Below are 23,060 nucleotides of genomic sequence, written 5' to 3'. Positions count from 1 at the left end.
TGCAACTCCACCAAAAAGTTTGGTGAAGGTCCTGATACATCTTCGTTGCTCCAGGGTGAGATGCATATCTAGAATAATTGGCCTCAGGAAGAATATTTGTACAGAGCTCTCCCACTGCCGGTACACATAAGTGAGCCTTGTATCTAGGGACTCCATCCTTGGTTAGGTCAAATAAGGGTTGTTGGAATCTTTTCCCACAATTTCCTGAGCTCAGGATCTTCATGTTGGCGCTTTCACTTCAGTAACATAGGACGACTCTACCATATTCTTAATAACAACACCTTTGCCCCCTACATCTACCAAACGTACTTGAAAATTAACTACATGGAATAGGTCTTTTATAATTCTTGCCTTATCAGCTTCAACATAACTTAGACTACCCATGGACTTCCAGTTGAGTACATCAACAACAACATTAGCTTTGCTGGGATGATTTAAAATGTCAACATCGTAGTCCTTTAATATTTCTAGCCATCTCATTTGTCGTAGGTGTTACGATCGAGAGTACCACCTAAACGTAACTGACATCTTTGTCCTCAAAGTGGACTTAGACTATCCCTTAGCATTCGTCATAGCATATCATAGGTCAAAAATGTAGAAAATTGTTTTCAAAACTTTTTACATAGTGAGGTATACATAGACCTCGCTTATTGAAGTTTACATAGACTTCCCGTTGTAGGCAATATAACCAACAACCATAAGAAATAGTTGTCTCACATTAAACCATCTAAAGAGAAGTACAACATTCGGGCATAACCCTTATACAAGAACATTATGCCATATATTGGCTTACAACAATAGTCTTCAAGAACAGAAAAAAATAAGTGTCTTGAGACATAAGAAATACTACTAAGGTAGAACAGTTAGCACCATCCTCGAACTTGAGGACTCACCAACAACTTGGGGAAAAGTCCAAGTCTTCTTGCAAAGTGTCCTAGAAGCTCTTGAATGGCTAGAACCTACAATGTTTAGGAAAAAAAGGAAGAAATATGGGTTAGTACAAACCACATGTACTAAGTATGACTCCTATGCATAAAATCATCAATGCGTAGAAAAGACACAATTTAGTCAAAAGCATGCATAATATTGAATAACTCAATATGCACATATATCGAACATCATATGTCAACCCAACATGATATTAACCCAACACATAAGAAACCCAAAGCAATACTTTTGCTATGCCAAGAATAAAACCCCATAACCCTATCCAAATCTAAATATCACATAAAGTCACTTACTTCATACCTATGACATAACCTCACACTTCATCATAACATGCTTGACTTATAAGATCATATATATAACTTGACATACATAACAGATAATCAACTTGATCATACAAGAACACTAATAAGACCATCCCTTAGGATCCCACACGTGACATGTGTAAGACAAATCCCACACTCTCCCTCATACTATGTAGTAGCCTTTAAGGTAAGACCTAATGAGAGTTCACATAGTTAATTTTCAATTTTCTTTTACATTAGGTAAAGAAGTGCAATAACTGACATGAGACCATGTGATAGACATTGAATCCGGTGTTCTACTCCCACACCGAAAACAGAGGGTTAACACTTGCCTAAGCTGTAAACCTTTCGTACATAGATATATAGGTGGATGCACTAAGTTATAGTCCTATGTGGGCACATAATTAAGGGTGAAGGAGATTTTTACTAGAAACCTTGACTTACTAAATGTGGATATTTCCATCTCATGAGACAACACATATCATGGGAATCAGGACTTACTAAACGTGGGGAAACCCAGGGGGGAGCCGGACTTACTAAACGTGAGAACCCCATCTCATTTAGATGCCCTTTCGGTGCTAAGCATTTATTCCCTTTAGTAACCATCATATTCATCATACAATGTTCACATTAGTCTCTTCTAGACCCCTATGTAAACATCTCATCATAATAGCTCATAGGTAATCATAAGTGAGAACTATCCTTTCACTTTAGAAACCACATACAAGTGAGTAAACCATTCATAGAACACTTTATTATAATCATGAGAAAATACTTTCAATCATATAATAATAATATCATAATATGCATACATACTTCATAGCTAATTCAATTGTCTATGGTTAACGATGAGGAATACTCGTCATCAACATTATAACCACACATTAGACATAGGAGCATTACAATATAAGAAACTCATATTTCATAAATGAATTCAAGAAGAATTAATCTTCATATCTTATTAACCTTTCATGGACTTCATATTTCCATTACCAAGAATACATAATCAATACATAAACAAGGAAAATTCAAGATGAAAAACATAGCAATTATCATTCTACATATTTACATACTCATCATCTTCCACAATTTCCATAGAATTTGAAGATACAATGAGTTTGGGGAAGAACAAGGGTTCAAGGGGATATCTCTAGTGATTATACACAATTAACTATAGTTACTTATTTAAACAATGACAAAAGATCATAATTAATCACAATTGAAGAACAAATCTTTTCGAAAAGAGAACCCATGTCAAGATTGAAACCCTAGTCTTGGGGAAGTTTGAAAACCATAGTTGAAGGAGCCTATTGGGGAAAGGATCCCAAGAGATAAAGAAACCATACCTTGAGGATGATTTTTCCACGAAATTGAGATGGATTCCTTTGTGAATTTGTCCTTTACTTGAACCTCTCGTGTTCCTTCAATGGAGGTGTCACATCAGGGAGCACCACCTAAAGTAACATGGCGTACTTGACCTCTCGGAAGTCTTATAGAAGCCCATATTATCATTCATCGCATTCTCATTGGTAAATTTAGGGGAAAATTTGGAACTTTCTTAGCACATAATATGTTAGAACAACACTTTCGTTATATATAAAATATCATAATACATAGTTAAAGACTCTAGTGTCTTTTTGCCATTCTAGACTGAACATCATAAGAGTACTTAAGGGATACGACCCTTATAACCTAATACATAAATACAATAAAAAAAATTCACAGTAAACTAGACATAGGACATTCTTGGACTCAATATTCCTTTCCTTTGAGCTTGGGAATCACATATCAAGCTCCTCAATCAAAGATACATCCTTTAAGCATCCATAACCTACACTTTGTGTAAAAAGCGGAGAAGAATGGAGTTAGTACAAGTATGCACAGAGTATGACAACCATTCAAAAACATGCATTTAAAAGGGACATTTTCTTCAAATCATACTTATGCCTTTTTAGGGTAAATCTTCATAAAACCTTTATACAATAACATTTATATCATTCACATACTTCATATAGGCATATTCAAAGGACAAACATCATAAAAAATCACACATACAATTTAATCCACATTTGGGGTCACTTTTGAGTAAGCGCCTCTTGCTTTACAGTGAGCATTTTTCCTTTAACAGTGAACTTCTTTTTAGTAACCCCTTAACCTCCTTGGTGCAATGCATCACCTTAAGGTCACAAGTAAAACCATACATACAACTTACATAAGCCAACACATACCATCATAAGAGAATAATACATCATAGACACATTTAGGTCAAGACTCTAATGACTTTACAATAAACTACATCAACTTGCACATTTATTCACTTCACTTCACATAAAGCATTATAAAACCTTACTAACAATCCCAATCTAAGCCCACTAGTGCAATGTATATGTGAAGATCCATAACCTCACACATACTTAGTAAACCTATCACAAGACCACAAGCCTTAGCATTCTATTTCATATATCAACAAGGGCATATAAACAACTTCATTTATGCCAACAAGACCTTCATCATATAGTCATTAAGACCAACATAGATCATATAGGAACAAGACCACATTACATAGATCCATTAGGAGTCATACCATGCACTTCATCACAACAAGTAGACAATTACTACAAAGTCATGCATAAGGAACATATACATAGACACATGTATTAGAACACCTTCCTAGGACTTCCCTCATGATCCACTTGTGCAATGCATAGGTGAAGTCCCATATCCCCACCTACACTAATAAACTACCCTTAAGTTATCCTAGTTAGAGTCCTTACTTTACTTCCATTGTCAATTTTACTTTAGGAAAACTATAGCCTTAACCGACACTAAGACCATGTGTGCTATATGGAATTTGGTGTTGTATATCCTTACACCAAGGGAAGGTGTTCTTACCTAGCCAAGGTAGAACATTAACACATGCTAGCATATTAGTTGATATCACTTGCTAGATCCTATGTGGCTAGCATAATTATGGAAATTGGAGGTACACGTCGAAAACCTCTTTATGCCAAATGGGGCATTATGGTTATTCACTATTGAAGCCCTATTTATTCCTATTGAAGCATTGTGGTTATCCACCTCATGAGTATTATGATGACCTACTTTCCTAAAAACGGAAGGGAAACCCCCCATATTCAAGTTCACTCGGTGCTAAGCTAAGTTCCCTTTTTATTAAAAAGCCTTTATTAACTTTATCTTATAAACTTAGGCTTAGGAGAGTCATCCCCTCATATACTTAGCTCATAGATCATAGATGAGAATTAATCAACCTAAATTATAAGAGAAAACCCTTTCACATGGACATAACATATGTAAACACCTATCTAATTTAGGATACACTTGAGCACACCTTTCAAGGCTCCTCTATTGACTAGATCTTTATACATGTGTGTGCATACTTATATGTGAGCAAACCTTTCACATAACACATAAATGTCATACATGTTCACATATGAATGCATAATTCTATGTGTATAACTATATGAGCAATCATTTCATATAAATACACCAAGACACTATGCACATTCATACTTCATCATATCATATACTTAACATCATATCATATAAGTCATATTCATAACATGTTCATACAATCCTATTCATGTATTGGGAAGACCAACCTAGGAACTATACTATCAAGGCACACATGTGCAATGCATAGACAAGGTCCCATACCCTTGCCCATACTAGTACACCTATCAAGTCATCATAGTTAATGGAATACATAACATACTTCACATACCCTTTCATTAGACACCATGACCCTTTTTTACATTGTAAGCATGCATAATGTGTGAGTGTGTGTACATTGGTAAACATGATCATATAATGTCTATCAACAACACATTGAGGCAGCCACCCTCTTAAGACACAATACACAACCAAGCATGGCTCACACAACATAATTTAGCATAGGAGACAAGCTAACTTCATATTACACTGTAAGACTCCTAACATTAGCTATTCACACATTCACATAGGCGTACATGGGTAGGGGTCATAAAACCTTAACACTTCAATCATGGAAGAACCTACACATGATCTTAACATAGATATACACATGCTTATAAAATAGTCATGCAACCTAGATCACAACTAGATTAGAAATGTAGGCATAAGCTTCACATAGTGTGATCATCATAAGCGCACACACATAAAATCATCAAGTTGCCTTCAAGGCCATAATCAACACATATATATGAAAATAAACTAAACACCGCCACCATAAGTGGACCATACCACCCAATGACATACAAGGCTTCATCAACCATCAATACTATAAGAAAAGTAGAGAGGAAGAGCCATCTTTACCAATTTATCATCCTTTGATCATCATTGATCAATGCACCCTTTTTATCAACAATACATTATAGGTCAGTAGCTAAATATACACTTAACATAATGAAATCATACTTAAATCCCTACAAGATTAAGATACCAACATAGGCACTAGACTATCAATTCAATCGAGAGTAGAGGAAATAGGCAATCCTACTAATTCCCTAAAGCCTTGATAATCAATCATATTTTATCAATAATGTACATGTTAGACAGTATCTAAAGAGATCATTACACCAAAGGAATCATGCTTCATCTGACCTAAAATCGAGATCACATCACGTACATAGCATTATCAATCAATAGACTAGAAGATTCTAGATCAGTTCATACCAAGCCTTCTTTTATTTGGTCATACGAGATTCATAACCATAATTCAAACATGATACTAACTTAGGGCAGTAACTACAATCATCTTAAGATAATCGAATTCCACATTCATACATTATAAGGTCAATGTTACAGTGGACACATAGAGACATAGGTTACTCTTATTCAAATCTTCATACATTGATCCACATGGATTATTCATCAACAATTCACTATAAATATACATAATAAACAGTAGACATAAGCAATTCAACTTAATAGAATCACAAAATAATAAGCCACGATCACAATGCCCATGCATAGGCTAAATCGAGTTTGGGAAGGGACATGGGTTTACAATGCAATTGGATTGAAATTCACGTTAAAATCAATACATTATCATCAATTCACCATGATTAAGGCTTTGAAAACGTTTTGTGAAAGAACCCATGGCTAGATTGAAGAAGAAGAAGAAGTTTGATCATGAAATCTCTTTTGAAAACTTTGAGGAGAACTCTCTACATAGAAGATCAACTAGAGATAAAGGATCACCATAACTTTATTTAGAATAAATCCTCTAAAACTTGATGAAGATGTTACATCGTGAGACCACATCCTAGAAGATATGACACTCTCGGAATGTAACCAGCGTAATCGACCTCTCGGAGGTCTTATACAAGCCCTTCCGTATTGTTCATCGCATATAAACATATGAAAGTAGTGTGGAATTAAAAATTTTCACAAACATTCTATAAGTCTTTAAAATATCTTTCATATAAAACTCATAGGAAATACTAAGTCGTATTTCATCAAATCTTAGACACAAGAGTACTTGGGACACATACCATACAATGCGAATATAAAAATACGTACTACTAAGTCAATTACAATACTTCAATAAGACAAATAAAAGACATCTTTGCCTTCGAGTTAAATGAGGACATACTTCAACTTGCTTGAACGATCTTCTGATCCAAGCTTAGCTCTCCAAAAGCACCATCACCTATGAATCACTTTAGAGATAGATAAAAGCATGAAATTAGTACAAACACATGTACTAAGTATGGCATAATGCATAAAAATCATAAAAACAGACATTTATTGGAAATATACATATTTTTGATTTAAATATCATATCATAAGCTTAATAACCATATTTTACACCTTAGAAACACATAAGGAATCACTTAGACATTTATTCACATTTTTAGCGACATTACAGTGAAGTCATACCAAGTTACAGTGAACTAACTTCATTGTTACAGTGAAGTTTCTCAACTTCACATGGGATACTTTCTACCATGCAATCCTCTCACTAAAAGCTATCCTAAGACTCACTTAAGTAAGATAAAGAGATACCGCCCATATACCCTCTCTAGGCACACCTAAATGATCCTTAAGAACACCTATAATGAGATATACACACTTACAACACCTCAACCACATGAACATGTGATCCTCTTTACAAAGGTGATTCTAAAGTTCACTTGAGTGAGTTGTGAAGCGATCTCCCATACAATCCCTTACACACACACTTAAGAGATCTTATGTACTACCTAAGATAAAATCATTCTCACTAAATACAATACCATACATATACTATGACATTTTCCCTTCCAAAAGTTATCAAATGACTTACTTAAGTAATAACGTCCATGATTGAACTCTTCAAAATTACCTTAATAATCCTTAAGACTAAATAAGTTTGGATCATGTTTACATAATCAACCATCTTCCCTAAATAGAGTCATTCTTAAGACTTATCCGAGTCAACTTGACAATGAGAGGTGTTGCCTCCCCATAGAAGGGAGATTCACTAAGGGTTCTCACGCGATAGTGACTATAATGCAATTGTTCATAAAGAGAGTCCAACACATGTCTCCTAGTTCTTGAACTATGTTTCCCCATAGGAATACTAGCTAGTGGATCCAACTAGAATGCTATATTCATGTTTTGGTCCTATCTTGGTAAGTAGATCACCTTCTTTAGGTGTATGGTTTCATGACACCAAATTCCATGTTTAGCTCACATGGTCTATTTACAGTTAAGGCGATTGTTCCCGAAAGTAAACTGAAAGTAGTAAAGTGAACTCTAACTTGGGTGACTTAAGGGGTTATTCTTAGTTTAGGTAAGGGTATGATACTATACCTATACATTGCACTAGTTCACCTTGAGGGAAGTCGTAGGAGGCTGTTCTTATGCTCTTATAAAGTAAATGATATGCATATGTTGACTTTATACGTTGATGATCCTATATGATGTTAGTTTCACTTATGAACATGTTACTGATCTGTATTGATATATTTGATTACTACTCATGATGATATTTTATATGAAGTAAGGCATTATTTATGATTTGTTTCCTTGTTTACTTGATTATTTGGGGTTATGGGACTTCACATGAGTATTGCACTTGTATGCTTGGGATGTGATTGTTGGTAAGGGTCTTATTAGTTATGATGATTTGAACTCTTGCATATGTTTTGTTGTTGTGACATTATATTGGAGTTGCTTTGGTTATATGATCTTGATATGCTACTATTCATGTTTATATGACCTTATGTTGATAATATCCATGTTGACTTCACTTTATTGATGATGTTGGTCTTGTGTTGAATATGGACTTGTCTTAAATGAATATGTGATTATTGGCTTGTATGGGTTCCTAATTGTGCATAAAGGCTTTGAAAAGTGACTTAGCATGACTCTGAACAAAATGACCCTTTAAGCACGATTTCAAAGATTATATGTGCATATGCTTCCATACTTAGTACAAGTGGATGTACTAACCCATATTCTTTCCCTTTTACCCAAAACAATGTAGGTTCGGGCCGTTGAGGTACAAGGTATCTTGCAAGAAGACTTGGACTTTTCCCCCAAGTTTTGGTAGGTCCTTTAGTTCGAGGTGGTGTCACGTCCTCTATCTTAGTAGTATTTCTATAGTCTAAAGACATTCATTTCTCTCCTATTGTTGAAGATATTGTTGTAAGCCCTATGTGGCAATTATGGATTTGTATTAAAGGCTACGCTCAGATGTTCTACTTCATTTTAGATGGTGTAATGTGAGAGGGTATTATTAGACTAAATTCTTGTATGTTGGTTATATTGTCTAAACGAGAAGCCTATGTAAGCTTCCTATACGGGGAGTCTAAGTAAACTCCCTAAGGAATATGTGAGAGGTCTATGTACCTCAATATGTAATTTTTTTTAATTTTTGTTTTAACCTATGATATGTTATAATGAATGCTAAGAGGCTAGTTTTAGTCCTCTCCGAGGACGACGGCGCCGGTTACGTCTAAGGGGTGCTCTGCGTTCGTGACAATTATACAGGTTTTCATGCATCTAGTGTATCATGAGGATAAAATTAATCTCCCAATATTTTTATTTTGTTTTGTTTGATCTTCGTTTCCTAGTGATTAACGTTTCAAATACACCTCATCCAATTCTAGGTGCAAATGATCCTTAGTTAGTATAAAACTGAACAAAGAAATAGGGTCCGATCCCAACAAAGAGGGGTATGTGTTCAAATTCAATTAGGATGTGCAGAAGTGGTCTAATCAACCATTGGAATAGAAATTATCGAAAAATACATGAAAAAAATTATAAGGCGTGACATGAATGTCTGATTAGGGCTTTTGGTTTACAATTATTAACTACAAAGTAGTCAGAAACAATTCAAAATAACAATAAGGAGAGTAAATCTCATGAAGTGACCGATTATATGTAAATTTCGATATACGGATAATTGGTACAACTGGTAAACAACTAAATTTTTTAAGTAGGCTAGACTATAAGGGAGATAGCTTCTCGCGAACAACTATCCGGAATCACGTTATTTGTTTCGAACATCAACCAACATAAAAATGAAGAACAACCCACACCTTAATGTATCCCTATCTCAAACTATATGAGTAGGATTGTATTTAGGATTCACTCTCTTGAGCTAATCCCAACTCAACCCAATACCTGCAAATCATAAATCAATAATCTTAGTTCTAAAACCTCTGTCGAGCAAGCGAAGAACACAACATTTGAACTGTATTTCCAACTAAAATTCATAAACTAAACCACAATTAATCATTAAATCAACTTTAATTTAGCATTTAAACTAGTAATTGACAATATCCATAAACTAATTCAACCCATAATCACATAATCACTCTACAAAAATGGGTTGTTAGCCACGCATCATAAAAGAGTAAAACGATTACCAAATCTATTAGCCATCATATGGGTAAGAGTAATTTAGCCTTTACAATGCCCAAAATCGAAGAAATCAGTAATCCACTTGCAAAATCTCTGAATTGAAACTCCAAAACCTTCAAGTCTAATAAGAAACTATTAAAAACTCATGAGAGAAAATTTCTAAACTAATTCAATATAAGTCAACATAAATATGTATAAATCAACATACTAAAATAATTGTTCAAAATCAAATTTATAGTTGCTAGAAATAAGCTAAAAAGGGCCATTTGGTTAAGTAAGTCTGGTTCATCGAACCACTCAGTCAATTGTCGATTGATCGCTTCCATCCCTTTTTTGCCTTGGCACTCAAAATCCTGAAGTTCTGTAACTTTGGGGGATCTTTCTTTGAATCATGGAACTGCTCAACGTTACACCGACTACTCTTTTTGTCACCGACTTTGTTTCTTTCCTTAGGGATGACATACCGGAAGTTTAGGAGGTCCAGCTAGCTACTTGGCGATTCGCCAAGTACTCTTGGCAATCACCAACCTTGTCTTTCTTCATTTTTTTAAGTTTGTTTTGTTCCTTTTTGCATGTTATTGTCTTTGATTGGTTTCTCAGTCCATATACATGAAATTCAAGTCTTTAACATTAGTTTATGGCACATATTAAGCATTTGAGGACGCTAAATCTATATAATCAAAGCCCCAAATCAGTCCAAATCTCAGACTCATCAGCACCGCTAACTTAAAATTTCCCCAAATGAGTCCAAATCTCAGACTCATCAGCACCCCTAACTTAAAATTTTTCTTATCCTCAAGTAAAACATGAGCTCAACAGTTCAAAGAGGATGTCTCAAATAGTGATGCATAAGACAACATGTGCACACAACAAGGCTTAACTTACTCATGCAATGATTAATTATGCACTCAAAGATTCAAATTGTGACTCACCATTATCAAAGGTGCTCAAGTGCACAATACTTGCTCCAAACGCAAGCTCAAGCTCAACAAAGGTACTCAAATACCCTCACAAGAAAGATGATTCCCTATTCACCCAAATTTATTCAACAATTTATAGCATTGGAATCACATAAAACTCTCACACTCACAAACATGAACACATACATGACTTCACCCATTGGTTTGCCCTTATTTTTTAATCAACATTCGTTTCAGCTTATTCACGATGACAAAGGTCTTTTCAAGGCTTGTAATGGGGCTTAGTGTAAAGGTATGGTCATTTTAGGCTCAGTAACAACTGCCTTCATGAAGTGTGGTTTGACCATCACTTTCTTCCTTTTTTTTTTACCATTTTGGTAATGGTCATCATTCACCCTAATTATTTAACTTCAAATGCACTACCGGACACCCCATTTCTTTTGCAACTTCCACTACTTTATTTCATATTTTTTTTCTATTTCTTTGATTTCATCTTTTTTCATTTTTTACATGGAGGGGTTCCATTTTTTTTCAAAATCATTGCTCAAAGGGGGAATATTTCTCTCTTTATGATTTTCCTTCTCTTTTCACTACCACCCAAACTTAGGCTTTTGACCTAAGTTGTCTATTCAAACAAATCACTCTTCATGAAAGTTATGGGTGAATGAATAAAGAGGGATCACAAATTTTCAAGTTTCTTCCAAGGAAAGGACAAGTCTCAAGAGGGTTCAAGAAAGGGTTTACACATCTGGCAAGGTTGGCTACAGAAGAGGTATATTGTCAAATTGTTTCACTCTTCAAAATTGTTGTCTAAGATCATTTCAAGTGCTTGCATTACTTAGTCAACTTGACCAACGGGGCAAATTGTAGGTGTAATCACACAAAATGTTCCAGGTAAACTCATTACAGAAGGCATTAGCATCAATATCAAAAAAGACTCCGCACTTTCTAGCTAGTGTGCAGTTTCATCAAAAAAGACTCAATGGATAATTGGCTAATCACAAGAACATATTTAGTGTTCACACATTTTCTATGCAACTTTATTGGCCTCATCATAGACGCACATTCATTTCGTTCAATTAATAACACTATTGAAGTCATTGGTATTGATCATCACCGATACTCAGATTCACGCAAGAACAACTACAATCACAAAAAATAAAGGTGGCACAAATTTTAATAATAGGTAAAAACCATTTTCATTCAAAATAAGTCACAAGCTCAAACATCCATAAGATTACGATCAAAATACAAATATATATCACAAAACCTAATGTTGACAAACATCACCAAATCATAAGAGTTAGGTACGGAAATACCTCACCTCACTCACAAAAGAAAAGCAATTGTCCTCAAATGCAACTAAAACAAAGATATTTAATAAAACAACAAAGAGGGAGGTAAAAGAATGTTCCTATCTACTCACTCACTCCACCTGTCGGGGAATCAGTGCCTAGGGTCACACTATGGGATTGGGCATCAACTGTGGCTCTACTAGAGCCTGCCTTGGAGGTATTTGTCAATGATGTCTAAATGAATGAATGTACTATCCCCTCTTCTAGATCAGGTAGGTCTTTATAAATGATCACCTCCTGAACATCGAGTTGCTCTCTATCTGTCTCAGCCACTGACTCAACAACAACCACATCTTCCATAGAGTCATTTTCGGTTGTAGCCCGAGACACATCAAAAAGGCCTAGGAAATCTGCATCGAGAACTTCAAAAACCTCTGCTGACTCAAACAATGAAGTGAAGTCTCTGGACTTCAGATGGTTCACATGCTTCCTCAACTCTAAAACCTCGACTTTCAACACCGTTTCCTAAAATCAAGCCCGCAACCCCTAAATTCTAAATTAGACACACACACACCATGCAATTCATACTATGCCTATATAAACCATGCCTTCAGGGTACTCAAACTTTCCCTGGTTTGGCCAAAATTTTCCATTTCACGACTTTTTCCCTTAAGAATAACTTCAAACACTCAATCATTGGGCAAATTACATCATTTGAAACAATTCAAAGTTACTCAGACTTCACCCAACTAGACCCACACAAAATAACCATAACACAACAAATTAAGATAAATTTTAATGTACAAAACACGAAAAATCATCAATTTAAGAATTTATACACAAGTTTGAACGCACTACGAGCAACCCAACAAATAAAAACACCATTTAAAAAATTACCCAACACATATAAATAAACAATTACCGATTGCATTTGAGTTTAACCAATAAACTAAAGTACAGGATTCAGAAAATAAACATGTGTGTTGAATTGAGAAATTGAAAAGCTAGGCAGGAAAGTACTCCAATCCGAGTATGAAATCACACACCAAAAGTGAATACAATTGTAAAGTAGGGAATATCTAAAGTGTGGGGGAGTGCGTATGGGGCTAGAAATGAGAGAATACGAAAGATTTTGAAATTTTGAACTATCTGGACTTTTAAGACCTTTCAATTCATACCCCTTTCGGTGGAGTAAGTCGTCCACGGTAAACCACTAGGCAATGGGTCGAGTGGTACTTTACCTCACAAAGTTTTACAGGACCTCCAGTCAATTTGTGGGTTCAAACGATGAATAAAATCGGGCTCGCTAACCTCTTCGGTGAGTTTTTGATTGAGGAATTGGCCTACCGAGATTTACAAACTTCCGCTTTAGGTTTTTTGGGTCCAAATATAGTGTATGTCGGGCTTGTCGACCTCTTCACCGACTGGAATTTCATATCTCCAAACTGATTCTTTTACAACACACTTTACTTTTCAACCTACATAATCAACAACTGTTATTCAAAATCAAAGTTAAAGAATTAAAACATGGGTTTCCTTACCAGAAACGCTTTAGTTAATGTCTTGGCACAATGAAAGTACCCATACAATCTTAATTTTGGGGTTTGCTATTGTATCACTAGGAAAACCCCTTGTTGTCTTGGATTCAAATATGAGGAAATTTGACCCTTTTGGTCTCTTGCTGCCTAATACAGACTGATTCAGAGGTCATCATCTAATTAATAGTCGAGAAATCCACTTTCATTTCCTTCAATACTTTATCATACCTTTCAACCTTGTTGAGAATGCATGAGAGCATGTCTTCCATATAGCCACCCTCATATTCGTTGGGCTTTTGACGTTCATGGGGAATAACATACATATCCTTTTCCATTCTCTTTCCTTCGACGTGGCATCATAATCACATCTCATCTCTATCACGGTCTCTCCAACCCTTAGCTTTATTCCAACCTTGATTTCCACCTGATCTTGGGCAGTTTGCATGCTAATCTCCTCCTTGATTGGCTAGAAAGTTCACTTTCTCATTGTACAACACTTCAAAGCGTGCTTAATCGAGGTTTACTCCACCAAAAACCATAACACTAATACTCTTTGTACCAACACCCATGATATTCTAAACAAGATATCTCGGTGGGTCATCATTTTGGTCATGGTTTGGTGTCTCTCTTAATTCTTCTTGATCTACTCTTTTGTCATTCTAAAATTAAGAGGAGAGATTTGGTCCTCACGTGTGTACCATGCCATATTGAACTTGGTCAAAAAACAAGGAGTTGGGAAGCTACTTCGTAGGGTTGTTGCATTATACCACTGGGAACAAGTTGATCAGCAACTCCTACGTTCCCCCAGTCGAGGCTCCTACGAAAGTATTGGAGCAACACATTATTGGAAAATCCATGAGTTGGACATTGCAACACCTACTTCTTAAACCTCATCCACATATCGTGGATTGGCTATCCTTCCAAGCGTCTCAAACCTTGGATACTATCACTTAGGGTCATCATATTCTATGGGGGAAAGAGTCGGACTTGGAGTGCAATAGTAAGCTCGTCCCAAGAAGTGATGGATTTTCTTGGAAACTCAGCCAACCACTTACTAGCCTCGTGCATCAGAGAAATGGGAACAACCTAAGACGAACTGATTCTTGCGATATGTTCTTAAATGAGAAAATTCGACATACATCCACAAAATCCCTAATATGCTCATGGGGATCTTCATGAGCCAGCCCCCCAAATAATCCTTTCATTTGTGAGAGCTGAAGCAAGGTGCTTGTGATGTGAAAAATTTCCTTCAGTCGAAGGTAAATGAATTTCCCCAGCACCACCCATTTGGATTGGGTCATTGACATCATTGAGGTTTCCTACATCATCTTGGTGGCCCACTTCGCTACCATTAGTTCCGTTAACGCTCATATCACCCTCTGTTTTTAACACAAGCAACACAAAACCAAAACTGAAATAAGTGTATTCATCTATAACTAAAAAGATCACAATTCAACTTCACCAAAAGAATTTTAAACAATACCACTACACGACAACAGCCTCATTTTTAGTAACATTTCTAAAAGACATCATCCAATTCTACGTGCAAATGATCCTTATGTAGTATAATATATGACAAAGAATTGGGGTCGAATCTGACACATAGCGGTACATGTTCAAATTTAATTAGGAAGTGCAAATGTGGTGTAATCAACTATAGCAATAACAATTATAAAAAAAATATATGAAACAAATTAAAAGGGGTGACACAAATGTCAGATGAGGGGTTTTGGTTCGAAATTATAAAATACAAATACTCACAAACAATAAGAACTAATAATAAGGAGAGGGATTCTCCGGATGTGATTAGTTATAATAAAATTAGGTTATATGGATATTGAAACTACTAGTAAACAAACAAAAATCAGTGAGTAGGCTAGACTATAAGAAGATAACTTTCTCTTGAATCACTATCCCGGATCAGGTGATTTCTTTTGAACATCAACAAGCATAAAATTGAAGAACTACCCATTCCGTAATTCATCCACCCTCTCAATCTATATGGGTAGGATTTGGTTTAGGATTCACTCTCTCGAGATAAACCCAACTCAACCCAATACCTATAAATCATTAATAAATAATCTTATTTCTAAAACCTCTTTCTCGAGCAAGCCAAGAACATAAAATTAGAAATGCATTTGTAACTACAATTCATAAACTAAACCACAATTAATGATGAAACCCACTTTAATTTAGCATTTAAAATAGTAATTAATAATACCCATTAAATTATTAAACCCATAATCACATGATCACACCCCAAGAATTATGGTTTTAGACAAGCACCATAAAAGAGTTAAAATGAATACCAAATCGATTTTCCATCAACCGGGTAAGAGTAATTTAGCCTTCACAATGTGAGAAATCAAAGAAAATCAATAATTGACTTAACGTATTAAGACTCTTCATCCAATACTAAGTGTCAACGGTCGTTAGTTCCACAAAGAGTGGTTACGAGAATTCATAGCAAAGTATGAATCAATTTCGATTAGTCATAGCTAATGACATTTACGAATCAAAACATATCAAGTTCAAGGGGTGACATAAGTGTCAACTACCAAGGGGGGGGGTTATTCATTCAATTATCAACTAAAACTGAAAAAATTGAGATATGAATTAGGAGATGAGATTTTCGGGATGTGATAGGAATATGGGATAAAATAAATAACTAGGTACATGCTATTGATAGTAAATAGATGTAAATTTTTGACTAAGCTAGACATTAGTGGGGGTAAATTCTCTCTTAAACAACTTACCCTAAATAATATTAGTTTCTCTCAAACACCGATAAGCCGCAATTATGCATTGCCTTCACCTTAGCCCATTCACTCTCTCGAGCTGAATGTGTGGGAGCGGGTTTAGGATTCAATCTCTCGAGTTGAACCCATGACAACCCAATAACAATAGGCTCTTGATTTACTAGTCTTGGTTTTGAAACCTCTTTCTCGAGAAAGCCAAAAACACGAAGATGAATTATATTTGCAATTAAAATCCCATTAATTTCGTACACAACTACTGAAAAAATAACATTCAAACAACAAATTTATTATAAATTAGCAAGACCTAGCAATAAATTAAATCTATATTCACATGATCAAACCCTAAGAATTGGAGTTTTAGCTAGACATGGTAAAGAGATAGAAATCGACACCGAAAGGTGTTTCCATCAATTGCGTATGATAGAAAATATATTTACATAGGTCTAGGATGAAGGTTCTTCAATACCCACATCCAATTTATTGGAGTTGGAAACCTTCAAGTCTTAAAAGCTCAAGAATAATGTCTCCCAAAACTGTAAGAACTAAAAGTAGAAGTTTTCTATCTGGTTACACAATGTCTTGATATTCAATTCTCTTGATAGTAAACAAACAATTTAAAAACGTAGTTATAGTAATCGAATATTATGTTGCGAAGAATCACTCGACGAAGTTAGTCTGGATCGGCGGTCAACTCGGTTATCCGCCCTTTTGTATATTCAATCGTCATCTTACTTTAGCCTTTGTACATATCCACATTCGGGATCATTAGGTGATATAGTACTACTTCATAGAACTTTTCATCGACACGCTGATGGATCTTTTCACCACCATCATGATCCTCTCCATTAGGGCTCAACACACTCGAACATTAGGCGTAAATTAGGCAATTTTGCAACTTACTAATGCATTAGGCGATCCCCAGACCATCTTTTCTTTATTTTTAGCTACCTTGATGCTCTATTCTCAATTGTGTCCATGCTTTGTCTTCATGTCTAAATACCTGAAACTAAGGTTTTTCATTAGTTATTGAGACAAACAATACATTTGAGGACACTAAATCTATAACACCCTGGAAATATTATGACCTAGACTAGAGACTCAAATGATTAATAATAATGATCTTAGACCTAAAATAAATGTAAGTAGTTTAATTAGGAGATGTTAATGTCTGAACGTTAAGAAACGTCCATGACGTTCGTAGACTAGAGAACGTGATCAAGTGTGCCTTGAAGTCTTGGAAGGGTCGTATGAAGGTCATACCTTATAAAAACACTTAGGGAACACCGTAGAGAAAATTTCGCGACAAAACGTCCAGGTACGAATCCCTCAAAGAACCCTAAGGGTCCTCAAGGAGGACCCAAACATTGACACAAAAGCTGCTTTTAAAACAATATACAAACTACGAGGGCAAACGACACCCCATTAATTTGACTCACGCTTCATCTTTTGGAGTAAGTACACACGTAGAATGTTGATCCAAGGCTCCATTTGGATCATACTTTGATGCAAACGACAATTTTCCAGGATGGTCCATTCATGGAATGACAAAATGTCGTTGGGAGGCGTCGATGGTTCCTGCAAGCTGATGCACTGTACGGCCAAGCCAAGAGTGGTTTTGTAAATTCCACCCTTGGACAATTAAATGTAGGGTCAGTAAATAGCATTTTTATTGTATTTTAAGGTACTTTAAATGATTAAACAAGACAACACAATTCAAAATCCCAAAACCCTCAAAAGGTTCCCACTTATCTCTAGATTTTCTCTTCCTAACTCAAACCTCCATGGAAGGAACACTAGAGCTTCAAGAAGTAAACAAATTCAACAAGGAATCCAACTAAGATTCGTGGCTAATCATCTTTAATATATGGTTTCCCTCACTCTTGGGACTTCTTTCCCCAAGAGGCCTTTCAAGGAGTATTCCAAAACTCCCCCAACTAGAGTTTTGTATCTAAACAGGGGTCCTCTTTTCAAAATGAAATTGTGACTAAATTGTGATGAATTATGATACTTTATTGTTTTTTAACTATGTAATTATGGTTAAATGTTGGTAATCACTTGAGATTTCCTCCTTTTCCCCCTTGGACCTTTGTTCTTCCATGAACTCATAAAAACCTTGAATTCTATGAATTATGGAAGATGATGATTATATGGATTATGTAGAATGATGTTAGCTACGTATTGATTCTTGAATTTACCTTGTTTATGTATTGAGTATGTATTCTTGGGAAATTGAAATATGAAGGCCCATGAAGGTTCAAGGAGTTATGAAGGTTGGTTCTTTATTGATTTCAATTATGAAAGATGACTTACTTAGATAGTAATGATCCTATGTTAAATGTGTTGTTGTGGTGGTGATGACAAGAATTTCTCACCCTTTTTCCCTACAAACTTGGATTAGCCATGTAGTATGTATGCATGTTATGGTATGATTGTTATATGATTGAAGTAGTTCTCATGATTATAATAAAGTATTTTAGTGAAAGTCTTACTAACTTTTTAGTGCTTTCTAAAGTGAAAGGGTTTGTTCTCACTTATGATGAAATATGATATTTGGAATGTATGTATAAGGTAGGTTGCTTAATGTGATACTTATCTTTGAATATGGTTATGGGGTTCTATTCTTTGCATTACACAAGTATTATTTGGGTTGTCCACATGTTGGGTTGGCTTATGATGTTTAATATCTGTGCATGTTGGGTTTAATTGATAGAGAGCATTGTTTTGACTAAAATGTTATTTTATATATGCACTGATGAATCTTATGTATGGAAGCCATACTTAGTACGTGTGATGTACTAACCCATATTTTCTTCCCTTTTCCCCAAACATTGTAGATTCGGGCCGTTAAGGTTTTCAAGGATACTTTTCAAGACACTGGGATTGCTTCTCCAAGTTGGTCAGTCCTCAAGTTTGAGGAGGGTGACCTATATTGTAGCTTTCTAGTTTCATTATGTTTTAAAAGACAATACGGTAACTTCTAATTCGAGATGTTCTTATTGATTGTATGGGCTAAGTCCCAAGTTTCTATTCCTTATAGATACTACTTTGTGACAGATTTAGAGGATATATTTTTTTATAAGAAGTGAAGTGAACTTTCACGTAAAAAGTATTAAATTTTCTGCAGTTTTATTTTATGATACATGCTATGATGAATGCTAAGAGATTGTATAAGAACTCTTCGATGTTGAGTATTCTAGTAACCCTAGGGGGTACTTTGGGTCGTTACAAAATCTACCAAAATATATTCCTAAGTATTCCAAATCGTTGACTCATCAACACCCCCAGCTTAAACTTTTGCTTGTCCTCAAGTAAAACTCAAGATTAAAAGTTTGAAAAGGATGTCTCAGAGTGCTACACAAGACTCAATCATGAATGTACACAATAAGACTTAACTTACTCATGCAAGGATCAATTGTGTACTTAAAGACTCAATTTCTAACATACCATTGTCAAAGATTTTCGAGCTCAGGAGTCTTGCTTCAAATTCAAGTTCAAGCTCAGCGAAAGTGATCAAATACCCTCACACAAGGAATGACTCCATTCCCACACACAATGGTTCAAGCATTTTAAGTTCCGAAATCAAATGCAATGCTCACACTCACAAAGATGAACACAATGCATGAATTAACCATATGTTTACCCGTATCTTCCAATCAACCTCTATTCCAGCTCAGTGAAGATCAAAAAGGTCTTTTCAAGGCTTGTAATGGGGTTCAGTGTAAAGATATGGTCATTTAGGCTTAGTGAATTTTATCCTCATGAAATGTGGTACGCATAACACTTCCTTTCCTTTTCTTTCATCATTTTCTTTCGTGCTCATAAGTCATCCCATTATTCACTTTTCCATAGATTGTTTAGAAACCCTATTTTCTTTTTCAGTTTCACATCTGTATTCTACAACTTTTTCTTTCTATTTCATTTTCTCTGTTTTTTTTAATATGGAGGGGTTCCATTCTTTTCAATGTCATGGGTCAAAGGATTACTTTTCTTGCACTTCTTGACTTGCCTACTCTTTTCACACACACCCAACTTAGTCTTTTGTCCTAAGTTGTCTATTCAATCAACCACAAATCAATAAGATTATAGGTAGTGGCTTAACAAAAGTCATGTTTTCATCAAGTTTCTTCCAAAGAAAGGTAATACTCAAACGGTGTTCAAAAGAGGTTCCCACACTCACAAGGTAGGCCCCAAAAGAGGTTCCTACACTCACAAGGTAGGCCATAAAAGAGGTATGTGCCAAATTGTTATACGCTCTTCAAAGTTGCGTAAGATCATATCATGAGATCACATGACTTAGCAAAGTGGACCAACGGGACAAATTATAGGTGTCATTATGCATGGTTCACGGTAAGATCATCACAGAAGAAATTGACACCAAAGTCAGACAAGACTCCACACTTTCGCTAATGTGCAACGTCCATCGCAAGAAACTCTATTTGATTCTTGGCTAATCACAACAAGATGCAAAAATTTCACATATTGCCTATGCAACTTCATTCATCCTCATCATAGACGTACATTCATGTTCATTTAATCGCGAGCATTATCCAATTCATCACTATGAATTAACACCGCAACTCAGATTTGCCAAAGAACAGCCATATTCAAGTACATACAAGATGTGGGGAAAACTTTTTCGGAAGTGTCAAATCATTTACAATTAAAGCATAAAGGGCCAAAAGCTCAAACATCTATAAAAAGTTGTACAAAGCACAGTCTAAGAATAACAACCCAAATATATTAATAAAACATAGTCACAAATCAAAACAAAAGGTGGGAATTTTGTTTTTATGTATCAGAACACTTCATACAATACTAAGTGTTGAAGGTCGTTAGTCACTAATATAACCTAACTAAGTGAGTTGAGGTTGAATCCCACAGGGAGTGGCTATGAAAAATGATAGTCAAGTATGAATAAGATATAAATATTCATAGCTATTAACATTTACAAATGAAAACATATCAAATTCAAGGGGCGATACAAGTGTCAATTACATAAGGGGGGGGGGGTATTTAATCAATTATCACCTAAAACTGAAAAAATAGAGATACGAATAGGTAGACGTGATTCTTTGGATGTGATAGAAATATGGGCTAAAATAAACAACTAGGTTCATGCTATTGAAATCGCTGTAGATCTGTGACTAAGATAGACTTTAGTGGGGTAAATTCTCTCTTGAGCAACTTACCCCGAATCAAATCGGTTTCTCTCGAACACCGATAATCCGTAATTATGGCCACCCTTTGCCTTATCCCATTAACTCTCTCGAGCTGAATATGTGGGGATGGTTTAGGATTCACTCTCCCAAGCTATCAATTCGGTAGACTTGGTTTTAAAACCTCTCTCTCGAGCAAGCAAAAAAAAAGGACGATGAAATTATATTTACAACTAAAATTCCATTAACTTCATACACAACTATTGAATGAAATCACATTTAAACAACAAATTAATTGCTAATTAGCAAGACCCAACAATAAATTCAATCCATATTCATATTATCACACCCCAAGAATTGAGGTTTTAGCTAGACATGGTAAAGAGATAGAAATCGATATCGAAAAGTATTTCCGTCAATTGGGTACAATAGAAAATGTATTTATACCGGTCTACGATGAACATTCTTGAATAGCCACTTCTGCGATTTGGAAACCTTCAAGTCTTCAAATCTCAAGAACAATACCTCCCAAAACTCTAAGAACTAAAATTAGAAGTTTTCTAACTGGTTACACAAAATCTTGATATTCAATTCTCTAGACAGTAAAATAAGACTTCAAAAATGTATTTATAGTTGTCAAAAATTATACTGCGAAGGATCACTCGGCGGTGTTAGTCGCAGTTGCCGTTCAACTTAGAGATTCACCCTTTGGTATATTCCATTGTCATCTTGCTTTAGCCTTTAGAATCTTTGTGTTGGGCTTAGCACACTGGAACACTAGGCGAGAATAAGGCTATTTGGCGATTTGCCTAATGGATTAGGCAATCCTCAGGCTGTCTTTTCTTCATTCTTTTAGCTGCATTGCTCCTTTTAGCTCAATTATTTCCATGCTTTGTCTTGAAGTCTAAATATATGAAACTAAAGGTTTTCCATCAGTTCCTGAGACAAACTATGCATTTGAGGCCTCTAAATCTATCAAAATATAGCCTTAAATGAGTCTGAATCATGGACTCATGACACCCAAACTTAAAAAATCTCCTAATTATTACATCTCCAAGATCCTTCAAAAATACAAAGAAACTATGAAAAACTGAAGAGAGAAAAATCCTAAACTCAATCACTCTAAGTCAACATAAATCAGCATACTAAATAATTGTTCAAAATTTAATTTATACTTGCCAAAAATAAGCCACACAGTGTTGTTTGGCAAAGTAAGTTGGGTCGCTGAACCACTCGGCAAACCGCCCATTGATCTCTTCCATGGCCTTTTTCTCCTTGGCACTCAACAT

The 23,060-nt window shown here is 35.4% G+C and overlaps 1 protein-coding gene across 1 annotated transcript in view; it reads right to left on the bottom strand.

The window, feature by feature from the left end:
- Positions 1–12,136: 12,136 nt before the first annotated feature.
- LOC107022264 overlaps positions 12,137–23,060 on the bottom strand; it is a 115,470-nt gene continuing 104,546 nt past the window's right edge. Inside the window, exons 3-4 of the mRNA XM_015222929.1 lie at positions 12,613–12,843; positions 12,137–12,166 (exon numbers count right to left, since the gene is read on the bottom strand). Coding sequence (XP_015078415.1) covers positions 12,137–12,166; positions 12,613–12,843 — 261 coding nt within the window. The remainder of the gene's footprint in view (positions 12,167–12,612; positions 12,844–23,060) is intronic.

Source organism: Solanum pennellii, chromosome 6, assembly GCF_001406875.1.
Source record: "Solanum pennellii chromosome 6, SPENNV200".
In the NCBI taxonomy this organism is placed as follows: Eukaryota; Viridiplantae; Streptophyta; class Magnoliopsida; order Solanales; family Solanaceae; genus Solanum; species Solanum pennellii.
The sequence above is the reverse complement of the archived record's forward strand: the minus strand, read 5'-3'. Positions and strand labels throughout refer to the sequence as shown.